Below are 25,067 nucleotides of genomic sequence, written 5' to 3'. Positions count from 1 at the left end.
GGTTGAGTAGTGGTTTGTTGGGTGGTACAGGGAGCTACAACCAGAAAGGGGAGTTTGCTGGACAGATCATTACCTGATCAGTGTTGACTTTCAGACTACTCATAAACTCTGCAGGGGTGGAGGAACGAATTTGATGATCCACTCCAGGAGACTGAGGAATCCAGATGGTTTTCTGAGGTCTCTTGGCCCCAGTCTTCATTTGGAATGAGATTGTATCATGGGCCATTGATTCAATCACTCCCAAACATCCTCAGTCTAGTCATAGAGCGGTGTTATCTTCCTGGTGTTCCGAGGAGCTGGAAGATTGACAATTAGAGCACAAATGGAGAAGTCTCATAATGAATATGATGAAACACAGTTAAGAATCCATCTTCAATCTTATTTAATTAGATACGACATTTCTCCCATAGTTGGATCCCATTGACAGCCACCGCTATTTGCTTTTGTCCCATTGTAAATAGCAGGCACAGCCTCCCTGCCCTGGTTTCAATTAGGACTGTGGCAGGGACCCTCTTCCCTGCAAATCACAGTCTCAATGAGCACTCCCTCCCTGCCAAATTAGCTATTGGTTAAAGAAAAACCAATGATGGAAGACTTACTATGTGACAAATGTCATGCCTAGTTTTACCCCAATCTACCACCATGATCTCTCATTTGGGCCAGAGTGTATGTGGCTTATGTTGCTTGCAAGCTGGCTTCGGGCCAAAACTTCTGAGTATTGCTTATGGTGGGCTTGACTTTCTACTTCTTGTAGTCAAGCAATATTTAATGTACCACTTCCTTTTTCCATAAAGTAGGAGAACATGAAGTAACAATGAAACATCATGTAACAATGAAACAGATAAGGAGATGGAAACCCTTACTTTTCACACCGTATGTACAGATGTGTAATTAATACCTCAAGCGTCAAGAACACAGAAAAATTCAACGGCAAAACACCATGTTATTCTGTGAACTTAAAAGCCATAAAGTTAGGAGCATTTGACTACTGAAAGTTAAAATTAACCAATTCCTGCCCACAGTGGCCACAATCTTGTACTTTGCCCCAAGATAATAAAAAGCAGATGCCTCTGCAGAATTGAGAGAGGATGCTTGCCTAACACCAAGAAACTCAAAGTGGGGGAAATATGTTTATTTTAGGACAATCTATCCAATTGCTTTTTTTTTTCCTTTTGGTTGAATGGAATACAAAAGAAATCGCATGGTTTCTTGCAATTGTGATGAAAATCATGATCATTCATAAATCTATTGAACCATATACTCAGGACCATATATTTATGCACCAACTGAGGTGAAAGCTATATGTGCATGGAAGCAGACTTCTTTCCATACATTCTTAGCTGGCTGGGGGAGTCATGCACAAAATCTGCTTCACAAGAAATCCCCCTTTCTAATCTAACAGCCATTTGACAGAGGGGAAAGGGGTCTGGATTCATTTCCTTCATTCCTACTTCCCTACTAAACAGCCCTTTTTTCTAAAGAGATGCACACATGCATCTCTTTGTTGCTCTGCATAGAGTCTCTTGGATTGGAGTTTGGGCCCAGTTAAAGAATTGTTTATGGCTACAGAGACCTTTGATCTTTTTACCACATCGTGTTTCAGCACAGAGTGACTGAGGGCAAAGAATTGGTTCAATGTTTCATTTCTTTGGTTTTTGGCCTTCACATTTTCCTAATGTCATACTTTAACTCTTTACCTAATAGCATGAGGGGAGGTTGTTTTGGTTTTTTGCAATGAGGTAATCTGAATAATTCTTCCTTTTACTAAACTCTTTAATATAGCTTGCAACACATAATCTTTAGCTAGGCTAAACAGGCATAGTCCATTACATCCACAGAAAATATGGACCTAAGAATATGATGCTGTGGTAGGATGGATGAGTGCATCTAAACTCATGATCAAGGGGGAGGTATTCCAATAAGGTCTAGCTGTTATCTGTATGAATACTTACAGTGTTCCATAAAGTAAATGCCTATGTCTGTCCTGATTTTTCCTAATGCCAGTGAGGTGTAGTGGTGAGAGTGTTGGACTGGAAGCCAGGAGATCTGGGTTCTTGTCTCTACATACTCAGCCATGGAAGCTCACTGGGTGACTTTGGGCCAGTCACAGACTCTCAGCCCAACCTACCTCACAGGGTGATTGTTGTGAAGATAAAATGGAGAGGAGGAGGATAATGTAAGCCTCCTTGGGTTCTTTGCAAGATGAAAGAAGGTGGGATATAAATGCAATAAATAAATAATGTAATGTTTCATTCCCAGCTTTAAAACATGCTTACAATTTTATATTTTTATAGTGAATTTAACATATATTGAATTCTTTGTATATTAAGTCCTAATCTTTTTTTAGTCAATTAATAAAATGCCAGTGATTATGGTACAACAGTGTTGTGTATGCAAGATTCTCAGTTCAGACATAACAATAAAACGTAGTTTACCATTACAAGAACAAACCTAGCCCCCTTCTGGGCTTCCACATTTACCCCCCCCCCTCCACCAGACTCTGGCACAGGTACAAGAAGGAGGATGGAAACATCTGCTCCCAGTTCAGATTAACTGCAGTTTAGCATGTTGTCTAAACTGACTCAGGGTCTCTAGTTAATCTTAACTCTGGTTAGTTCAAACATATCTTTGTAAATCATGGTTGGAAGTTGTCTTGTTTTCACTCATCATAGTTAAGATTAGCCACAGTATCATATTCTGGTATAAAACAGGAGCCTACAGGGATCAGTGCAACATGGCAGGCTGGATATTGCAGCACCCAGGAGAGCTCCTAGTGAACAATTTGCTTTGACAAGGTGTGAGACTCCACCCCTTCCTATTAAAGCCTTAAAGGAGGGATGGGGAACCTCAGGTCTGGGCGCCAAATCTGGTCTGCCTGGGGTCCCACTCTATCATTCTGGGAATCCCCAGATGACCATGCCTCCTTCCCTCAGCCCCACCACGTTTCCCTGACCACTGATAGTTCGATGTTTCCCTGTTTTTTGTGCAGTTGCTTGTCTATTCTAAAAGGTTGAAATGCCTCTCATAAAGCTTAGTTACTGTCAGTAAGAGATTTAAGCTAAAATATGCTTGTTTGGGGCCCCCCACCCCATTTGTATTTGGCCCTGCCCCTTTTTGCCTTGAGCCCCACCCACCACAGGAATGCAGGCCCCCAAAGCTTCTCTGAAATGGAACTCGGCCCTCAGACTGAAAGGGGTTCAACACCTCACCTTAAAGGGACAGGCTTTTGGAAGGAGGCCAGGCTCATTCTTGTAACGCTAAACTGTGGTTTAGCATTACTTCTGAATCAGCCCAGTAGCTTAATCTGCTATACCAACTGCGCCCTTATCTGGACAGAGTTAGCCTAGCTACAGTTATCCATGGTCTGATAACTTCTCATCTGGATTACTGCGATGTGTTATATGTGGGGCTGCCTTTGAAAACAGTCCAGAAGCTTCAGCTGGTCCAAAACAGGGCAGCAAGATTATTAACAGGGACTGGCCAACAAGTTCACATTACACCAGTACTTTTCCAGCTGCACTAGCTGCCAGTCCGTGTCCAGGCCTGATTCAAAGTGCTGGTATTAACATTTAAAGCCGTAAATGGCTTGGGGCCAGGTTACCTGAAGGATTGCCTCCTCCCATATGTACCTGCCTGGACCCAAATATCATCTTCAGTGGTCTTTCTCCTGGAGCCCCTGCCAAAGGAAGTGAGGTGGGTGGCTACCAGGAAGAGGGCCTTTTCTGTTGTGGCACCCCAGCTGTGGAATGACCTCGCTAGAGAGGTTTGCCTGGTGCCTACATTGTGCTCTTTCTGGTGCCAGGTGGAGACCTTTTTATTCTCCCAGGAATTTTAGCATTCTAGTCTTTTAGCTCTGCTGTTTTAAATTTATCACTGTATTTTAAGCCTCTGCATTGCAGCTAGGTTTTCTTCTGGTTGCACTTCTGTACTGCAGTTTTAATGCTTTTATATTGTTTTTATTCTGTACTTGTGGTTTTAATTTCTGTGAACTGCTCGGAGAGCTTTGGCTATTGGGCAGTATAGAAATGAAATAAATAATAGATTGATTAAATAAGGTTATGCAATAATATTGGTTGAAGCACTACTTGAAATAAAATGCTACATCCAGAATTTATAGTTCAGTGAACAAGTGGGAAGGTGCTGTTGTGCTCATCTCCTACTTGTGGGCTGCCCTTAGGCAGGTGGTTGGCCACTTGTGAGCAGAATGCTGGACTACATGGGCCTTTGGTCTGATTCAGCATGGCTCTTTGTATGTTCTTAAGTTTCCAGTAGCTAGTGATAGTTACTTGAAAATAATATCTTGCACATGTGATTTAATGATGTATACTCATATTTTGCTCCTCTGATTTTTCAGGACAGGATAGCATGGCCATTCAGCAACTCAACATCTCTGCATCACTCTAATTTGGTGTCGGTTTATGCCACTGTGGTTCTGAACAAGACCATTTTGTTTTTGGGGACAGGGAATGGGCAGTTACTGAAGGTAGGCAGTTATGGTTTACTTCATGACTTGTGGTTTCATCAGTTCATAGATCCAGGTTATGTAAAATTGCAACACTATGTTTACCTTTACATCTGTTATTATGCTTTATGTCTTCAGATTACTCCTAAGAGAAACTGTAGTGTTAACAATTAAATAGCCAAGGTCAATGCAGAGAGAGAGAGAGAGAGAGAGAGAGAGAGAGAGAGAGAGCTCTGCACATGTATCTGTTTACATGTTTAGACCTCCCCCTTTCATTGAAGAGAATGGGGAAGCTCCATGTGTGCCTTACCCTGCAATTGGAAGGAATAGCTGGTCAGATTGTAAAACTGAAACTGGCACAGATAATTTATTACTGAATATTCATTTATTCCACTGTTGATTATTTTATCTGTCCTGAGAAAATTATAAAAGTATACAAGGTTGATGATGAAAAAAAAACATTTTTTTCTTTTCCTAAGAGTGTTTATTAGAGTATCCATGCAATTTGCTTCTTATCCATTCAATTGATATTTGGCAGCACTGTCCCCAAGTCGGTCCTTAGTGCAAAACTGCCTCTGCCCATCTACAGGAGGGATAGAGATGTGTGTGAGCATCTTGCTGGCTCACTTTAATAACTCTGCTTTGTCTGTCACACAACACACAGTAATAATAATGGTGATGGTGGTAGTGGTGACGATGATAATATTTATATATTTGTGTATATTATAATAGGAAAACATAGTGTATGATTTTAGAGTGTTAACAACTCTTCACATATATTATGTCAGTAATTACAGGGTGTCAAAATTGCACACATAACTTTCTTTTTCTGTCGCTTCCATCCTTCAACCTCTACTACCTTCTGTGTATTCCATCCTTTCTATTTCTGTCTCTTCCAAACTGTCTCTTCCAAACTGTCTCTTCCAAACTTGAAGGGCCTTCTGTTTCAGATAATAGAAGTTAGAAGAGGCAGACCAAGACTGATGCATGCAGTCACCATAGTACTTCAGTGGATTTAACACAGCAGATACATATAGGCTTTGCTAACCTTTTTCTGGCCTTAACCTCCCAACAATAGTCCTTTAAGGCCATATGAGAGAAGAAGTATTGTTGATGGGTGGGGGTTGTACCAGAATGGAGCAGGGAGCTGGACAACTGTCTCCTTAATAATTATTTGCAAGCCTGTGATAGTTACATTTATATATCCTGTGCTTTTAGGTTATTCTTGATGAGAACATGAAGCCAAATTGCCCGGACATTTTATATGAAATTGAGAAAGAAACAACAATTTTTCACAAACTTGAACTTGACCCTGTCGATGAGGATTACATCTATCTACCATCTAATAAAGAGGTTGGCTGAGTAATGAGTACACTGTTGAGTAGTCAATACAAATGCTACTTCCAAAGTTGGCTATCAAACTTCATCTGGCCATGTCATGGTTAACTGAAGTTCAGTCAACTTAGTGCAAGGCTTTACTATTGTTCTGTTGAACAGAACCTTGAATATCAGCAGAGGTGATTTCTGGTAGATCGAGAACTGAAATTCTAAAAATGATGTAATTAGCTCTGCGTAACTTAAGAGATTAGCTAGCACACCATTTGCCATTGTGTAACTGAATTACATTGTCTTGTGTGAGCATGGAGACGTCAAGGCTGAGCTGATGAAAACAAGAGAAAAGTTGATGTCATCAGCATGCTGATAATATCCAGTCCATGTCAGCCCTCAGTTGTTCATTGAAATGGAGGAAGCACAGAATTAATTGTAGGACCCTACAAGGAATGTTTGGAGGGAGGATGATAAATCTGGATTTCCATACTAGGGGCAGTATCTGATGTTCTCCATACACTAGCAAGACCCACTGCTAGCTCAACAGGATCCTGAGCAAATGGAAATGAATGGAAACACTCATTTCTGGAAAGGGGCAGATCAGCAAAGCTTGCAAAAGGGAGCTCTGCTGACCTGTTCTGTGTCCTGCTTTAGACTGCATCTTGGCTCTTTGCAAGCAAATACAGGGAGAAATGCAAACAAATACTCAATTTGGCAAGCAAATGGTCAAGCACACAGATTTCAGTCTAAGGAGATTTAAACTAAGGCAAGAGTGGTCAAAATCCAGACAGAACGCAGGCAGGCAGACAACGAGGATCAGGCAACAGCAGGAGTGGTCAAGGTAACAGGCAAGAGGTCAAACACAGTAAAGCAGTCAGGTACGTTACTGAGTTCAGAAGCAGGGTCAAGAAACAGTCCAGGGTCAGTAGCATAGTGCATCCATCTCAAGGCAAAGCACAAGAGACAAGGTAGCCGATACTGGATCTAGCAGAGGTGTTAGTGGTAACTTGAGAGCTGCTGGAAGTGAGTGCTAATGTAGCTAAAGCTACTAAAACCCCACCCAGTGCTCAGCTGCTTCCTGTTAGAGGCTTGTCAGATGTCCCCCTCATGAGGAGCACCAAACTCATGAGTAGTCATCTTCAGTAAGTGAGCACACCATCCTATCATGGACCTTCGGGCACTGGTGTTCTCGGCTGGGGGCAGCTCAGCATTTTCCTCTGCCTCAGAAGCTGAACCCTTCACCTCTCGAGGAGGCAGATTCAAAGGCATCACCCCTGAGGGTCCTGGACTGTCCTGCTAGTGCCAGGGTCTCCTGAGGGGCCAACTGGCTCTGATGGTTCTGTCTCTTCCTCTGAGGACGACTCTGGTGGCTGCATGACGCCTGGGACTATGACACCCTGTTCCAGAAGCAAGCATTTCTCCTCCTTTCCAGGGCTGCTTTAGAAAGCACTAGCTTCCTCATGCACTAGCGGTGGGTCCAACTGCTGCAACAGAAAGAGCAGGAACGCAGTGACAATATTGGACACTGCCCTAGAAAAGAGAAGATAACCTCTACGAGATCTTTAATAGTATCTGCAAGAACTTATTGTGGTGTAGAAAAGGCTGTAGAAAAATTTAATAGGATTAATAGAGTGCAGTTGCCCCTAGCATTCTCTAGGCTGAGATCATTATGAAAGACCACAATCATTCTAGGCCAAAAGCCAAATTAGCAGATATCCAGAAAGTTGGTGGTTTTTAAGTATAACACAGATATACGAGCAACCACTCATCCAGCAAGCTTTCTTAGAAATGGAAGGTTGGAGGCAGAGTTGTAGCTGGCTGGGAATCTGCTTCCAAAGTAGTTTTGAAGCCATTTGCCATTCTGCTGTGTCTGAATGAATCACAACATAAACACATCTGGCAAAAGACTTGCCCTCTGTCAGTTAGCCCAGGATGGGCTCAAGCCCAATTCACAAATGGTCACTCACATATCCCCTGAATTATGCATCTGATTCATCCAAATAAACAGGACAAACTTCACCCAGAGCAGCATGTTGGCATACCTGAGTCCAAAAAAACATTTTTACAGTATTCTAAAAATGCAATTTTTTAAAGTGTTTGTTTATAAAGATTTGTTACTGTTCTAGCATTTCTCGGGTTCATGGAAATATTTGAGGTTTTCAAAAGGTTGACTAGAAATTTGCAAAAATGAATGATTTCTATATTTTAGATCAGAAGAATACAGGTTGCAAATTGCAGCAAGTATATTTCCTGTAAAGACTGTTTATCTGGAATGGACCCACACTGTGGATGGTGTTATTTAAAGACAAGGTATTTCTTTTTGCTTGTTAGCACCACAAGAATAAATGCTTCATTATCATTAACATTTTATGATTAATAGGCTGTGGCTGTGTTCAAAATTGTTTTCTTAATAAACCAACGTTGGATCACTTTAAATCCATAGTTCATAGCAGCTCTCCCTAAGGTAGCTCTTGCTAAGGAAGTTAATGTAATAGTTAAAGACAATGCAAGCTTCTCTAAACTTTCCCAGGATAGTTGTGTTAGTATTTTGGTAGAGCTAACAAGCAGAATCCTTAGACCTAATTAACTGTGAAGTTCTCCTGTACAAGACTCGAATAAATCAACACTGTATTAGATCACCTGAGTACTTTTGCACAGCTAACATTCATTTCAAAGGGATTTGTGCAGAAGGATTTTCCAGTGAACTGTGCTACTGATCTCATTTTGCCCATCCAGATGGTGCAATGAAGATGGCTGTATGGTCTACATTGGTTTTCCCCAACTCAGTGCCTTCCAGCTATTTTAGACTCCTATCATCTCTGGCCACTGGCCATGCTGGCTAGGTGATGGGAGTGGTAGCCCAAACCACCAGGTTGGGAAGGCTAGTCTACATGCTATCCTAGTGTTTTGTTGCCTGGTATTTATGGGAATAAGGAGCCAATAGAGCATTCTACAACTTTTGCAAGGTCAGAGAAGGAAGTCCTATAGCTTCGCTCACACCTTGACAAGTTTCTGGAAGAGTTCTGTAGTTGTGGAGAAGCCCACCAAGAACACCTCTCTACATGACCGTCCTGCTAATCACTTGCTGCATGGGTGGTATAGTCAAGTCAAGTCAGAGTGGAACATAGGGATGCTGCAGAAAAATGGCGGCCTGCATTGAGTTCCCCCTCCCCCTCCATAACACCTGTTCAATGTACTGTGTGACCTCCTGGCACCATTACCACATATATTTCCACACTTCTGCTCCACATCCTTGGCTCCTAGGGACAAAGAAACACACATCGTTATGACATCCGGACACAATGTAAGTTGAACTAGTCATTGCAGAAGAGGTAACTCAACTCAGAACTGTTGTTTTTCAGTGGCAGCACTATATTCTTTATCATGTGTAGCTTCATCCTCAGCTGACCTTAAACATTATAAGGAAGCATAAAGGAGAAGGCATTCTCTATGGTATGTAGGACTCAAGCTGATTAAGGCTTTTTTGAACAACCTTGGCACCCTCAGTTATGTCCAGAAGATAGTATTGCCAGTGTGGCTGCTGGAGTACTGATGTGCCTTAATAAACCTCTCCTGTGGACCAAAGTTTCAGCATCCATTGAAACTTCTGGGAAGCAGTCAAGGTATCCCCTAATAATTAATGGAAATATCTAGAAAGATCTATAGGGTACAATAGGTGTAAGACCATAATACCTAAAGGTCTACTTCCCCCTTTGACTGAAGCTGTCCATTCTCTGAAGTCATCTGTGAGGCCCCCTTGCACATTCCTTTGCCTTCTGAGGTATGGCTGGCAGGTTCCCTGCCCTGAAAAGCTAGGTTGTTTCCTACTTTGGCATCGTTCAGTCACTTTCTTTTCCAGCAAGCCTTTGATTTGTCTGCTGTATAGATTTCTTTTGTTTAGAACAGATAAAAGGAAGTACTTCTTCACACAAATTAACTTACGGGATTTATTGCCACAAAATGAACTGTGTACTATTAACTTGGAAAGCTTTATTAAGGGCACAATCCTATGCGTGCTTAGACAGACAAATGTCCTACAACTCTTAGCATTCCCCAGCCAACTTTCCCCTGGCTGGGGAATGCCGGGAGTTGTAGGACATTTGTCTGTCTAAACATGCATAGGATTGTGCCCGAAGGCTTTCAAGCAGAAGGGCCATGGCGCAATGGTAGAGTACATGCTTTGTATGCAGAATTTCCTAGGTTCAGTCTCCAGCATCTCCAAGTAGGGCTAGAAAGGAATCCTGCCTGAAACCCAGAAGAGCAGCTGCCAGTCGGTCGACAGTATTGGGCTAGATGGAACAATGGTCTGACTCGGTATATAACAACTTCCTTTGTTCATATTATTTATTTATTTATTTATTTATTTATTGCATTTATACCCCGCCTTTCTCCCTCTCGCAAGGAACTCAAGGCGGCTTACATTATCCTCCTCCTCACCGTTGTATCCTCACAACAACAACCCTGTGAGGTAGGTTGGGCTGAGAGTCTGTGACTGGCCCAAAGTCACCCAGTGAGCTTCCATGGCCAAGTGGGGACTAGAACCCGGATCTCCCGGCTCCCAGTCCGTCACTCTCACCACTACACTACACTGGCTCTCATATTACACACATATTAGACCAGCCTTCCCCACCTGGGACCCCTCCGGATGCTTTCATTACAGCTCCCATGAACCCTGATCACTGTCCATACTGGCTTGGACTGATGGGAGTTGCAGTCCAAAACATCTGGAGGCACCAGATTGGGGATAACTGTATTAGACAAATCTGTGGGTGATAATTTGTCAATGGCTGTTAGGCATGATAAGAAAATGGAACCTCTTTGCTCAGAGGAAGCTTTCCTTTTGGTAGCAGTTGCTGATGCAGAAAAACAAAATGGAAGGGTTGTTGCCCAGGGAGTGGTCTGGGATACCTGATTCTGTAGCATTGTTGAGGACCTGATCAATGCCTGGATGAGAGACCATTGGGAGCCCCATTTAAGCCTCTCTGAACTTTCTAAGGAAGAGTGGGATGTATATATAGATAAAATAAACAAAATAGTTAATGCTCTGCTTGCTTGTAAGATTCCCAGATGCATCTGACAGGCTGGTTTGGGAAAGAAAACGCTGAGTGAAATTGGCCTTTGTTCCAGTCTAGGTGGTTCTCATTGTGTTCTTAATGCTGAGTCTCCAAAACTTCAAATCCCGTCTAGGATCTCAGCTTCACAGGATATTGGCAGCACAAGGCATGAAATTGAATCATGTGCTTTGAGTGGTTTTTATGGTTTTAGAGTCGTTTAAAAAATAGTAGACCATGGAAATTTAATCAGTCCAATCAGTTCTTCATCTCAGAGGTACTTGCATTGCTAGCAAACAGGATGGAAAGACTTGATTAAAAAGAAATGATAGCATAGATGTTAAGTGGTTTAAATTATCTCTGCCTGAAATTAGATATCTGAAACATGACCTCTTAGACTATTGAGAACTGAGCAGGCAATATAGAGATGTGCAAAGTGTCCACTGTCTGGCTAGTGTAATACAATTAATGCAGATTTCTATAGAGATTCAAAACTTACTGCCATTTTTCTGGCACACATGTTTTTGGATTTTCTTCAGCTGTACTTTAAAAGGCGAATGTTCTTTTTCAAATAACTCAATGAACTGGGCGACCATTTCACATGGAACAGATAAATGCCTGAAAATCTACACATCATCTAATCTTGACAGAGGTGAGGTATGTTATACATAATTTTTATTTGCATTTAATTATTTATAGTATAAGGTCACTCACAGTAGGTGGAATAGATAGAGATTATTATTCATTTATACATCTGTGCATCATTTTTGCAAATGAGATGATAGAACCTGGGAATATTGAGTTATTTCAGTACTCCAGTCTGGTAATTAAAACATATTGCCAAATTTGTTGTTTCTTATCCTTTTGTTCTGTTGCTGGGTTTTAAATTTGCATAACCAGTGCAGCATCAGCATTCATTTGTACTTTTGTGCCAGCACTCTGAGGAAGCTCTTGTATAGCAAAGCTGTGCTTCACAAGGTGCTTTGGATGAAGAAGTTCAAGATGGAGGGGAAGATATGGCCTCTGCTTAGATTTTTGTTAAAGAAGTTGCCAAGTGATCTTTTATCTGTATAAATGTACATGTGACACTTAAAAAGAGAGAACAGTCTGCGTAAAGCATGAGAGAGAGAGAATATTGAAGAGAAAATCATTGTTCACTGCACAGCGAGGGGGTTATTGTTTGTGTTGCAAAGGCAGAGAGAAGCTGGGCTCACCTGTGGGAGAAAAAATCATTCAGGCTCTTGTTTGGGGATATGCCTTGATTATCCTCTGTTGGCTCCCTGCCAAGTGTGGTTCACAAATTGAAAGCCCATCTTGGGTATATGTGCTGCTCCCTCCTCTTGCCTCTGAAAGAATTTCCCCTTCTTTCCTTTTGTTGTTCGTAGTTTTGGGTTACATGCACACTGATGCAATCCATGGTTAACATAGATCTGGAACCCTTATAAACTAGAGATTGAAACCATGGTTTGAAGTAGGTTTCAGACATTGGTTCCTGGGGAGCCTGGTTTACTTAAAACATGGTTTGCATCAGTACATATACAATACAAAGCCATGGTTAATTCTGAGAGGAGAAGGAAGTGGGAATCAGAATCCCATAATTTTCTAGTATGAATCCCATGGTTTTCTAGTAGATTGGGCAAACCTCAGCAGGTTCCTGTTACCCAGCCAGCTGTCAGTAAAAGTTGGAAAAATATTTTTAGGGAGCAATCCTATGACCCCTAGACAGCGTTTGTGAGGCCACAGGATATGTTGGATTCCTGGATCCGAGGTCAGAGACAGTGCTTCAACCTTGGGCCTGGGAATCCGCACTACCCACCACCTCCCGCTAACAGCCAGTGCAGAGTGAACTGCACTGGCTGCTCAAAGGCGACCTCACAGAGGAGGTCAGGGGGGTGTTTCTGTGGGCAGGGAGGGGACTGGAGAGGCCAGCTTATGCCGTACCACAAGGCCTCTTCAGCCTCTTTCCTTTCCCCTCCACAGTGCCCCAACTAGATGGACACAAATGCAGAATGGGAGGAGCACAGAGGCAACAGTCACCTCCACCGCTTCTCCAGCTCTGCATTGGATGCCCTTAAGCCTATGAGTTCAGAGGCTTACAAGCATCAGGATAGGATTACACCCTTAGTGGGGTTACCCTTGAAGATGGTTCAGAAGCTGCAGCTGGTGCAGAACGCAGCGGTTCGCCTGATTAAAGGCAGCAGCTGGGTTGATCACATCACTCTGGTGCTGAAGGAGTTGCTTTGTTTTCCGGGCCAAATTCAAGGTGTTGGTTTTGACCTTTAAAACCCTATATGGTTCCAGCCCAGCCTATCTCAAGGAGCACCTCCAGCAACACCAGACAGGCCACTCAACAAGATCGGCCTCCGATGGCCTTCTGTCTGTTCCATCAGCCAGGACAGCTAGGCTGGTGAGGACGAGGGAGAGGGCCTTCTCTGTGGTGGCCCCCACTCTGTGGAACTCCCTCCCTAGGGAACTCCGCCATGCCCTCTCTTTAATGACCTTTGGCCACGCATTGAAAACTTGGTTGTTCAGGCAGGCATTTGGGGTGGGCTAGGGAAATTTTAGAAAATGATGTTTTAGTGTGTAATTTTATTGTTTTAAAACTGTTTGTATTATTGTACATCGCCCAGAGTGGCCAGGTAACTGGCCAGATGGGTGATTAAGAAATTTAATAAATAAATAACATAAAATAATATTTCTCACCATGAATTTACATTTTATTTTATCAAGTTTGTCTTGATGTAGCTTATCAATATTTTCACTGAGTTTTTTTTAACTGATTCTTCTTGAAATTCCTCCAGCATGTCTACCTAGAGTTAAAGAAATCTTAATATCATTCTCAATTTTCACATTCTTTTAGATTTCTGTGACTGCAGTTGGAAACTTTACAGGCCATTCTGAAGGACATTCCACTTGCAAGCTAATAAATGCATGGACCAACAAACTTCTTTGTGAGAATGTGAATCCAGACAATACTAACTGTTCTTGTCATCTAAAGAGATCAGATCTAAAAGACAAAGGTATTTTTCTTAATATTTTAGCTATGATACCTGACATATTTCCCTGTCTGTCATTCTATGTAAAAAATCAAAGCTTTCACATGCTCACTGAATTCAGTGAGAGGGAACATACATATATTGCAGCATTGATAAAGTTTTGCCTTTGGGGTTTTTATCATTATACACACACATGCACATGCGTACACATTCTCCCTTTGCATCCCATATATAATAACACTTAGTTTAAATGTTTAAATTCAATATAGGACACAGTTGTGTTATTTATATCTTCTGATATTATATATAACGATACACTGGCTATTGTCCATTTTATTAGGAAAAAAAATTTGGTCAATAGCTGCAAAATCTATGCAAAGGAGAGATTGTAAACCAAAATGTACTGTAAAGATAATTAAGATAAATTGCATCAGAGTTTGATTGTGTTTATCCATGGTAGGCAACTGGAGGCTCTTGTGCCAAATCCTCCCTTTGAGTTACTTCTAGTTAACCCATCATTCTCTGCTATTTAATATTTGCAGACTTTCAGCCCCAACCAACCTCCAATAGCTAATTTTAGAAAACAGGGGAAATTGCCAAATAGACATAGGTTGCTCCACATTTCTTGCAGTCTATTTCATCCACTGCCACTCCAAATGAAAGGCATTGCAACAGAATTTCAATTCCAGCCAGCTAGGAGGAGCATGTTGGTGACAGCAAGTGGGTAGGGTTCCCAACTTGCCTTCCTGCCCAAGCTCCTTTTCCTTAAGTGTTTCCTGAAGGACAAAAATTCACAGTTGAACCTTTTTGTGCCATTGAAGTACACTGATCGGGAAATGTTCATCGGTTCGAATTTCTACCCAGGAGCCATGCCAGGAAATAAAGCTGTAATAGAAAATAAATAAATTATGGAGGCAATAGAAGCAACTAGCTGTATACTACATTGGTGTGCCAAGCATTCTAGTTTCTAACCGCTAGTATCTGATTTTATTGTTGTTTTATTCTTTTTTATCTTCTCTGTAATTATTCTTTATTCTTATCTATGATTTGTTAGTCACTCTTGAGAACTTCTTAGCTGAATTTAGCTTTCTTAAACTCACTTTCAGCCCTATCATGGAATGTTCCAGTCCCTTGCTTTTCTGCTTGTATTTTTTTAACAATACAAAATGTGCTGACATATTTGTTATTGCTTAGTGTTACCAGGCCTTCTCAGGTCAGTGGAGCTACTACTACATCATTCATATCCATTAATAAATAATTTAAGTTAGAATACATTATTATGAATTGCAATGTAATGCAATTTAGAGTTTATAATGTTTATTCTGAATAAATCCTATTGTTACTTCTCCTAAGTGGGAGACCAAATGCATCTGAGCTCTTCAGGAGAGCTTTTGGATAATGGAAAAATCAAATAGCCTTTTCTGCTTTTGCTTTGGAGATGCAAGTGCTAGGATTTAATTCAAACCTGGTAATATGACAAAAGGAATTCCCAGGCAGGCTTCTTTCTTCCAGTGGAAGCTGGTAGCTCCAATGTTATGGGGCAGTGCATCTGCTCTCGGTTTCACTCAGAACCAGTCAGAACTCTAAAGGACCTATCCAAGGTCCTGAACCCTGCCTTCAAACTAGGTTCAGCACCTTGGATACCACCTTTAGAGTTCTCACTGGTTCTGACTGAAACCCAGAGTGGATTTACTGCCCCACTGACATCAAAACCACCAGCCTTCACTGCCTTCTTCTCTTTGTATTTATGTCTTTTAGGGCAGAACTAGATGTTTTGAGGTAAACACAGGGCCCCTAACTCCTGTGTTTGCCTCTTAAAGCTATTGCAGACATCAGCAGCATTTGCAGTGAGAATGGGTGGGCAGGAAGGGGTTGCATAATCCTTCCTGTACTTACTCATGCTCCTCTGCAACCCCAGCTTGTCCCCAAACCTTCATTACTGTTAACTGACAAACATATTGGGAAATTCTGCTGTCGCTGTGACTTCTTTTGCAATCTAAAAGTGGAGGAGAGGTTGTGAGGAAAGAAAGAAAACATCACACTTGTACAGTTATCAAGCTGGATCAGGCTAGTGCAACCATATTCTAAGGGTGAAGATTCATTCATTCCAGAGAAAATAAAGTCTATACTCAGCCTTGAATATCAATAACTAAATCTAAAGAAATACTGTGGGGTGGTTCAGTCTGAATGCTGAAACTTAGTTTGCATTAACCATCGACTCCAGATGTAACACTAAACTATGGTTAACATAACGGGAACAAACCTTGGACTCATACACTCCCCGCTCCACTCTTTTCCTTTGGCATGCTGGGGGAGGTGTGGGCATACTGTACATCAAAGAGGGCATAGTGTTGAGCGGACTAGAACACATAAAAGGGATAGGCTCTTCCACAGAAGCACTGTGGGCGACAATACCAGGCTCCAAAACTAATTTAGTCCAAGAAACATGCTATTGTTCCCCATACCAGAATGCTCAGAATTACCTTGAAATGGAAAATAAAATCAGGGAGGCCTCCAAACAAGGAAGTGTTGTAATAATGGGCGACTTCAATTACCCCCACATTGATTGGATAAATGCATGTTCCAGCCATGACAAAGAGGTTAAATTTCTCAGTGCCCTAAATGATTGTGGCCTAGAACAGTGGGTCATGGAACCGACCAGAGGGGAGGCAAGCTTGTATTTAATCCTAAATGGTGTTGCCCAGGACCTAGCATGAGATGTAAATGTTGTTGAACCACTTGGAAACAGTGATCACAGTGCTATCAGATTTAATAGCCAGTGTGGTGTAGTGGCTAGAGTATTGGGCTGGGAGCCAGGAGATCCAGGTTCTAGTCCTCACTCAGCCATGGAAGCTCACTGGGTGACTTTGGGCCAGTCAGCCCAACCTACCTCACAGGGTTGTTGTTGTGAGGATAAAATGGAGAGGAGGAGGATAATGTAAGCCACCTTGGGTTCCTTGCAAGAGGAAAAAAGGCGGGATATAAATGCAATAAATAAATAAAATAAATTATATATATATATATATATATATATATATATATATTTAAGTGGAAAATTTCCCAGGAAGTCCAACACAATTATATTTGACTTTAACTTCTCCAAAATTGGGGAACTGGTGAAAAGGAAGTTAAAAGGAGGAGTCAAGGAAATTAAATTCCTTCAAAATGCTTTTAGATTACTCAAAACCACAATACTAGAAGCCCAGCTAAAATATATACCACAAGTTAGGAATGGTAGCACCAAGTCCAAGAGGTTGCCAGCATGGTTAACAAGCAGTGTTAAGGGAGCTATAAGAGAAAAGAGAGCTTTCTTTAGAAAATGGAAGTCTTGCCCTAGTGAGGAAAACAAAAGAGAGCACAAGCTTGCACAAAGGTAATGCAAGCAGACAATAAGAGATACAAAAAGCATTTTGAAGAGCATATTGCTAACAACATCAAGGCCAACAATAAAGGAGACTTTAAATATATCAGAAGCAGAAAATCAGCTAGGGAGGCAGTTGGACCACTGGATGACAATGGAGTTAAAGGAATACTAAAAGAGATTGCAGGGAAGGTGAATGAATTCTTTTCACCCGTCTTCACTGCAGAAGATATAGGACAGATACCTGTGCCTGAACTGATGTTTTCAGGAAGGGAGTCTGAGGAACTGAGGCAAACAGTGGCGACAAAAGATGAAGTTCTTAACTGTATTGATAAACTGAAAGCAAATAAATCACTGGGCCAAGATGGTATTCATCCCAGAGTTCTCAAAGAACTCAAATATGAAATTGCTGATCTTCTAACCAAAATATGCAACATGTCCCTAAGATAAGCCTCTATACCAGAGGACTGGAAGATGGCCAATGTAACACCAATTTTCAAAATGGGATCTGGAAAATTACAGGCTGGTTAGATTAACATCTGTTCCGGGTAAATGGCTTGAAGGCATTATTAAAGGTAAAACTAATAAGTATATAGAAGGACAAGCCCTGCCGAAAAAGAATCAACACAGCTTCCGCAAAGGTAAGTCTTGCCTCACTAACATTTTAGAGTTCTTTGAGAGTGTCAATAAACATGTAGGCAGGGGCGACCTGGTAGACATTGTTTACTAGAAATTCCAAAAGGCTTTTGACAAAGTCCCTCACCAAAGACTTTGGTGAGCAAATTTAGCAGTCATGGAATAAGAGGACAGGTCCTCTTCTGGATCAGTAACTGGTTAAAGAACAGAAAGCAGAGAGCAATGGAAGGAAGTAAATAGTGGGGTCCCACAGGGATCTGTATTAGGACCAATGCTTTTCAACCTGTTCATAAATGATCTGGAATTAGGAGTTAGCAGTGAAGTGGCCAAGTTTGTGAATGACAACAATTTTTTTAGGATGGTTAAAACAAAAGGGATTGTGAAGAGCTCCAAGAGGATCTCTCCAAACTGAGAGAATGGACATCTAAATAGCAAATGTGGTTCAATGTAAACAAGTGTAAAGTGATGCACGTTGGGGCAAAAAAATCCCATCTTCAAGTATCTCCCGTCTCCTCACTTAATCCATGTGGAGCAGCTGAAGGGGGAACATTTTTTCCTGGCCAGCAGTGGGAGTCTCATTTTCTTGGCAATGAGCAAGGGAAAGAGCTTATCTCCAATCTGCTACAGTGCTGAGAGAGGGAAAAGGGTGTATGTGTGATCTACTGCTTTTTTCCTATCTCAGCACTGGGGCAGGGTAAAGGGGGAGGGCCTGGGAGAGGCGGTTAGGCTTGGACAGGGGAGGGGGGCAGTGCCTGAGGAAAAATCTTGATGGGTTGAATGGGGAACCCATTGTGGGCCTTATTTGACCCATGGACTGGAAGTTCCCCATGTCTGGCTTATGGAAACAAGCCAACTTCAAACCACGCTTTACAGTGGCTTGTTTCCCTGGAAAGATTAAGCACAGTTTAGGGTCTGAACATAACAACAAGTTGTGAATGTAACAATAAGTTGTGGTTAATTGAAAATGAAAGCTTCTAATGCTTCCAAATTTGCCATGGCATCAAAAATTGCTGTGATTTTGCATGTAGAATTGTGCTCTTGGAAGCCTCCAGGAAGTTTTCTGCTTGAAAACAAGGCATGCACAGCAGCAATTTCAGCAGCAGTGGCAATTTCAGTGGGGGTGAGGTGCAGCCCCTGGTGGATTCTAGGGGGGCAGTGGCTTCCCGACCCCCAGAGATTGCCCATACCTGTGCTAGAGGTAAGCAACCTTTTGATTCCATAGAGTATGGAGAGGGGTAGAGTATGTTAAGGATGCAGGGGGTGGAGTGGTGTTTTCCTTTTTCTATTCTCCCCAGGACGGGTGGTGGAGAAATGTATATGTGGCTTGAGCCTCAGTGACTGCTTGCTGCAAAGAAATTAGAAAGTCTAATTGGCTTTGAAAAAGATGGGTTTGAAACTGTGTGTTATGGAGTGCTGTGGTTTGGTGGTTGTTTGTGAGTGGGGAAAGGAAAAAGAAGAGATTGAGCACTGTTTGTGGTTAGGAAACCATGGGCCTGTTTCTGTCTTGTGACTATCTTGGCTTGTGCATGCAAGATTGGATATAAATAGAGTAAATACTACTACTCTTTTCATTTTATGTTGGTTCTAGGTTAAATCAGTTGTTTCTAAATTACTCATTATATGTATGCTTAAAATTAAAAATGTTCTGTTCTGATTCTTTCCAGTTCAAGTATTACTCATCTCTGGTTCTCGACATTTATCAGAAATGCTTGAATTTAATGAGTGCTCATCAAGGAAAATGTAAGATATGTTTACCAATATATTTGGTTTGGTAAAGCTTCCTCAGGGTGCTTTCAAAATAAGTGCTTCACTCTTCGTTTTCTGACTATTTACAGGGCATCTACATGACATTGTCATAAATCATTGTTCTACTATCCATCTCTTCCATCTCTTTTGGCCTCTTTGGAAGGAACAGAACAACAGTGCAATCTCTATAGGTGCTTATCATTTTAGTGTTATTAAGGGTTCAACCCTATGCATGTTTTGACAGAAAAAAAGTCCTACAACTCCTAGCATCCCTTGGGCCAGCATGGCTGGCTGGGGAATGCTGGGAGTTATAGGACTTTTTTTCTGTCTAAACATGCATAAGATTGTGCCCTTAGTGTCCTTTTAAATTGGGACGGGCCATAGCTCAGTGGTAGAGCACATGCTTTATGCAAGGTTCAATCCCTGGCATTTCCATGTAGGGCTGGAACAGACCCTGTATGCAACTCTGAAGAGCAACAGCTAGTCAATGTAGACAATACTAAGTGGAGCAATGACCTAACACAGTATATGGCAGCTTCTGTATGGGTGCATTCCTATTGGGATGGCCATAAGCCTCTGAAGTTGAAGGCTTACGGCCATCCAATGCAATATGGGAGAAACGGCAGAGGCAATCTTCACCTCCCTGCTCCTCCTGCTCAGTATTTTGGCTAGACAGGCTTCCCCCACCCCATCTAACTGGGGTATGTTGGAGTGGGAAGGAAGGAGGTTGGGGAGACCCAAGGATACATTGTGAGCTGCTCCCCCCAGTCCCCTCCCCTCTTGCCCACCAGCATGCCCCATTTTCCTCCTCTCCAAAGTCGCTTTTGTGAGCTCTGAGAGGCAGCAGGCACAGTTCTGCACCAGATGCAAGGAGGCAGAGGCAGGGAGCACAGATTCCTGGGTCTGAAGTTGGAGTACTGTCTCCGACCTTGGATTCAGGAATCTGAAATATCCTATGGCCCCACCCCACACTCTAACTAGGGACCATAGGATTGCTCCCTAAGGCATGGTTTTGATACAGGCAGTGAATTTTTCAGGCACTTGATATACACTTTGGCACATAATAAGGGTCATTAAAAAAAGGCAGTCTTTTAATTTGTGCTAAAATGTTTTTTCTCCTATATTAAAAAAAGAAAAAAACATTTGTGTAATTGAACTTAACAGAAGAAAAAAACCACTTTTCTACAAATTTTAAAATTGGTAAAAGTAAAATTAACAGACTGACTTTCTAGTGTGTTTTTAATTTTAGCAGCACGTTTCCTTAAATTAATTTTTAAAGTAGCACTACAATACCTTTTAGCCTACATTTAAAAATATTGTGCTGAAAATAACACTTAGGGAGCAATCCTATGTCTGCTAGACAGCGGCTAGATGGCCATAGGATATGTTGTTTTCCGGGAACCGACCTTCCCCCCTTCTGTGCTGCCTCCGAGGCAGCACGGAACAGCCCTGTCCTCTGCACTTGCGAGCGGAGTGCAGAGCAGCTGAAAAGGGCCATGGCTGGGGGTGTTCTGGGGTGGGGAGGGCAGAACTGCCTGTACGACACATCCTATGAGTCATACAGCAGCTTCCTTCCCCGCTCCTTCCTCCTGCAGCTAGACAGCCCCAATCAGCTGTCTAGCAGAAAAAGCGAGGCAGGAGAAGTGCAGAGGGAACGATCCGCTCTGTGCTTCTCCTGTCCTGCTTTGGATAGGCGGTCGCCTCCGAGTTTGGAGGTGACCGCCTGTCTGGATAGGATTGCTCTCTTAAACAAAAGTACGAAAAACGAAACCATTGATTAAAAAAAGTAAACAGTCTGCTAAAATTGCATGCTTAGGTGCATTGCCACTTGCCTGCCCATGCAGCTATGTACACACATGGAAGTGTGGATGATACTTCACAGGATGTACACCAAAAAAGAGTGTGATGTCTCCTGAAGTGTGGAGAGTCAGTTGCAATTCTGCATGTAGTGGGAAAGCAATGGCTGTGTAGTGCCTATAAGCTGCCAGGTTGGAAGCATACTCTGAGTGAACAGTTAAACAAAACTTATGGGTGGGTTTTGTTGTTGTTTAGCACAAAGATAGATAACCATACTAGGCCCATGAAATACTGTTTTTCTGGAACATGGCTTTACAGCTCAGTTCTATGTTTCCCTGTAGCTGAGTGGGAGAGCATATACCTTGTATGCAGAATGTCCCAGGTTTGATCCCCAGCATCTCCACATAGGGCAGAAAAAACGACTGCCTGAAACCCTGGGAAGCTGCTGCCATTGTTGACAATACTGGGCTAGATGGACCAACGGTCTGACTCCCCATGTTCCTTTGTAGAACTAGCACAAGAAGATAGCCTGTACCTTTGTAGTGGCACTATAAGCCCCCTTCACAGATAGTACTGAAAAGGAGGCACTGTTGGTTCTGCTGGCATTACATCTATTTTTTCAGAATAGAGACGATGGTGAGGAGGGTGTAGGACAGATCACCTGGATGGCTTGTCACTGATGACCCCTCTTGTGTTATCTGAAGACTTGTTGGAACAGCCCTAAATCTGTTAGTTCCAGGGAAAAACTGTGCCAGCAGATTTTTTTGTATCCAGTGAGATTGTAGGGAGGGTCGGAGTTTAAATGGCAAGCTGGCCAGAGCAGCATGATTCTGCCACATCATTCTAGCATAACATGTGACTTTTATGTCAGAGGTATGAGCCATCTGATTCTACCAGCAGTTGAGGCATCAAATAAATGGGCTTCTTGAAGAAAGTAGCTTGTCCATGTTCAGAGGCAGTATGTCACTGAATCCAGTGGCTCCAGAACAATGGCAATGGAGGGCTCCTGCCTTCATGCTTTGTTTATGGGCTTACCAGAAGCCCCTGGTTGGACGCTGTGGGAGGCAGGGTACTGGATTCAAGGGACCTTTGGCCTGATCCAGCAGGGATGTCATTATTAAGTATTGTGCCTTTCTATGACAAATGTAACAGAGAAGGTGTCTTTGAGGTTCTCCTGCTAATCAAAATTGGTATTACTTCTTTCTGTTGATGTTTATAAATTCAATTTTCCAGTTAATAATAATTAATATTTCTGATATGTAAGTAGGTAATAACTAGAATTGCTATACAACTCCCCACCCCCAATCTTTAGATTCTTATCTTTCTGACAGTCCCTTCTTGCCTGGGCTTTGCCAGTCCCTGCAAATTGTGCCAACTATTTTTTTAAAAATTTATTGCTAGATGCTCAGAATGTAATCATGATGGCTGCACCTGGAATGCTAGAGAAAACAAATGTGTTGTCTCTACTGTGACTTGTAAAAGAAAGGTAAGAATTTCTGGCTTTTATAGCATTTTTAAATTACTGCATGCAATTTTTTAATTTGATGAATTTTTTTTTAGTGTTCTTGTCATAAAGAAATATTTCCAATTTTTCAGGTTGACTGTGGTAAGATTATCAGTGCTTCAGATGGGAATGATACTTCATGGAGACCAAAGGTCAGCAAATACTCTGAAATGGATCTAAGTTATAGCAGAATTTATAGGAAAGATACATCCATGTGTCTCCACCTTACCCTGTAACTGATTCAGTTGACTGTCATATGCTGTCTGCAATTATGGCAGTAGCTCTTTCACTGCTTCCAAGGGTGGGAAGAAGGATCAGCTAGAAGGGCACATCAAAGGAAGCCTGGGATGGGAGCGGGTAGCCCATTTCACCCACTAGGTCCCCTTTAACAGATGCTGTACTCAGCTAAAAGACCTTAGGATGCTTCCAGATGGAACTTTTATCGAGCAATTGCATTGCCTCGTTCACAGAATTTTATAGGAGGTCTAGATGACATTTTCTTCAGTTTGCAGCCCTCCTGTGCTCTTTACTACCACTTCTTCCATCTTTTTTCTTACAAGAAAAAATATGTTAAGAAGGGAAAGATGAAATAGGTGTACAATTGAAATGAATGGGACTTAAGTTAGACTAAGATCGGATACAACCCAGTCACTGGGTTTGCACAATCACTGTGGCTCATTGTGGCTTATTTAAGCCACAGTGCCCACGGGCACCATCCTGAACATGCAGTCCACAACTATGGCTTGTCATGTCATCTGAACCTGGGGATCATGGGTTGTGCTAGGGTTAAACAACCCTTGCAGAACCCATGGCCTGTTTTAGGGTTGAATATTCAAAATGGCCACCTGCATGCACCGTTTCATTGTGTGAACCAGCCCTCTGTCTAGAAGCACCCTTAAACTCGATCTTGGTCTGCTTTGTATGTATGTGCTATTTCCCTTAGTTATTACCCTTGCCTTGCCTACTGCCATCATTCTTCCCTTCTGACTCTTAACATTGAGATAGGGTTTCTGCTAGGTCCTGATGCCTTCCAGTCCTAAGGCATAACATGAAGGCAGATGATGCAGCAAACAACTGAGGCTAAGCAGGTATGGGTCTGGCCAGTGCCTGGATGAGAGACTGCTTGGGAGCCCTATGTATGCTATCTTGAGGTACATAGGAAAAGGTGATGGAAAAAGGTGGGATATAAATATAATAATTTAAAAATTTCAGGTTCCTCAAGTAGAAACCATGGCAAGAAATTCTATTTAAACCCAATTTAAACATGCAGTGTAGGTAGCAGTAGTTATAACAAGCAGAACCAGTGTTTATTAGCAGGCATGCTCTCAGTGAGGAAGGAACTTAATTTAAATGTGGTTTCATGGCATCCCTGCACTACCACTGTCCTGGATTTTCAGTTGTTTCAGATTTGTCCTGTTTTAAGGTAGAATGGAAAGTTCCTTCACTTAACACCAAGCTGGAAATAGTTACTCTCCTATTCATTTGTGGCAAATAAGAATTCCACCTTAGGTGACAAGGCAGAAAAGCTTTTGTAAATAGCTGGTTCCTTTTGTTACTATTTAGGCTGTGATGTGCCAGAAATCACTAAGATACAGTATGAATGGGCTCAATTCAAATGTTTGTAGCCTTCATTCTCAACTACAAGGAAGTCTAATGCCTTTTCTCACATTCATCTCTTCTTACCCTTGATTCTCTTACCACTTCAACTCCTTCTGTGCTGCCCTTGCTGCCAGACATTAAAGTCTATAAACTTGGCATAGAACTATCTCTTTTAGAAAAGGGCAAGTTCTTCCCGATCTCCTCATATTGACTTGGGAATGCTCTGAAACTGGAAAGAATTGGATTAGTCTTAGTTGATCTGAGGGTTGAAAATTGCCCCTGCCTCTTTGTCCCTAAAAGACCCTCTCTCCTTTCTTTGGCTTACCTAGCGAGTGGTGAGGTGCAAGGAAAAGGAACTAGGGAGCTTTGTCCCTTCCTTGCTCCCTTTCCCAATATGTGATGATATTATAGTTTAACCAGTAGCATGATTCTTTGGATCCTGGCCCTTAGTTTTAGCTTTCAGTGGTTCATATCTAGTGCTTAGAACTATTCTACCCAATAAAGGCACATTTGCAAGGTCTATGAAAACTGCAGTATGAATTGAATTATAAAGAAGTGGTAATGCCCTCTAAGAATACACTGAATC

At 42.0% G+C, this 25,067-nt stretch overlaps 1 protein-coding gene across 1 annotated transcript in view; it reads left to right on the top strand.

Moving 5' to 3' along the window:
* The window catches only part of PLXNC1 (plexin C1), a 91,433-nt gene that overhangs the window by 13,065 nt on the left and 53,301 nt on the right, over window positions 1-25,067 (top strand). Inside the window, exons 2-9 of the mRNA XM_084810244.1 lie at window positions 4,355-4,483; window positions 5,681-5,815; window positions 8,001-8,101; window positions 11,382-11,499; window positions 13,703-13,862; window positions 19,500-19,575; window positions 22,780-22,864; window positions 22,975-23,034. Of these exons, the coding sequence (XP_084666370.1) occupies window positions 4,355-4,483; window positions 5,681-5,815; window positions 8,001-8,101; window positions 11,382-11,499; window positions 13,703-13,862; window positions 19,500-19,575; window positions 22,780-22,864; window positions 22,975-23,034 (864 nt within the window). The remainder of the gene's footprint in view (window positions 1-4,354; window positions 4,484-5,680; window positions 5,816-8,000; window positions 8,102-11,381; window positions 11,500-13,702; window positions 13,863-19,499; window positions 19,576-22,779; window positions 22,865-22,974; window positions 23,035-25,067) is intronic.

The sequence above is a fragment of the Heloderma suspectum genome, chromosome 7, assembly GCF_057233095.1.
Source record: "Heloderma suspectum isolate Gila_16-S chromosome 7, 16-S_ref, whole genome shotgun sequence".
In the NCBI taxonomy this organism is placed as follows: Eukaryota; Metazoa; Chordata; class Lepidosauria; order Squamata; family Helodermatidae; genus Heloderma; species Heloderma suspectum.
The sequence above is the reverse complement of the archived record's forward strand: the minus strand, read 5'-3'. Positions and strand labels throughout refer to the sequence as shown.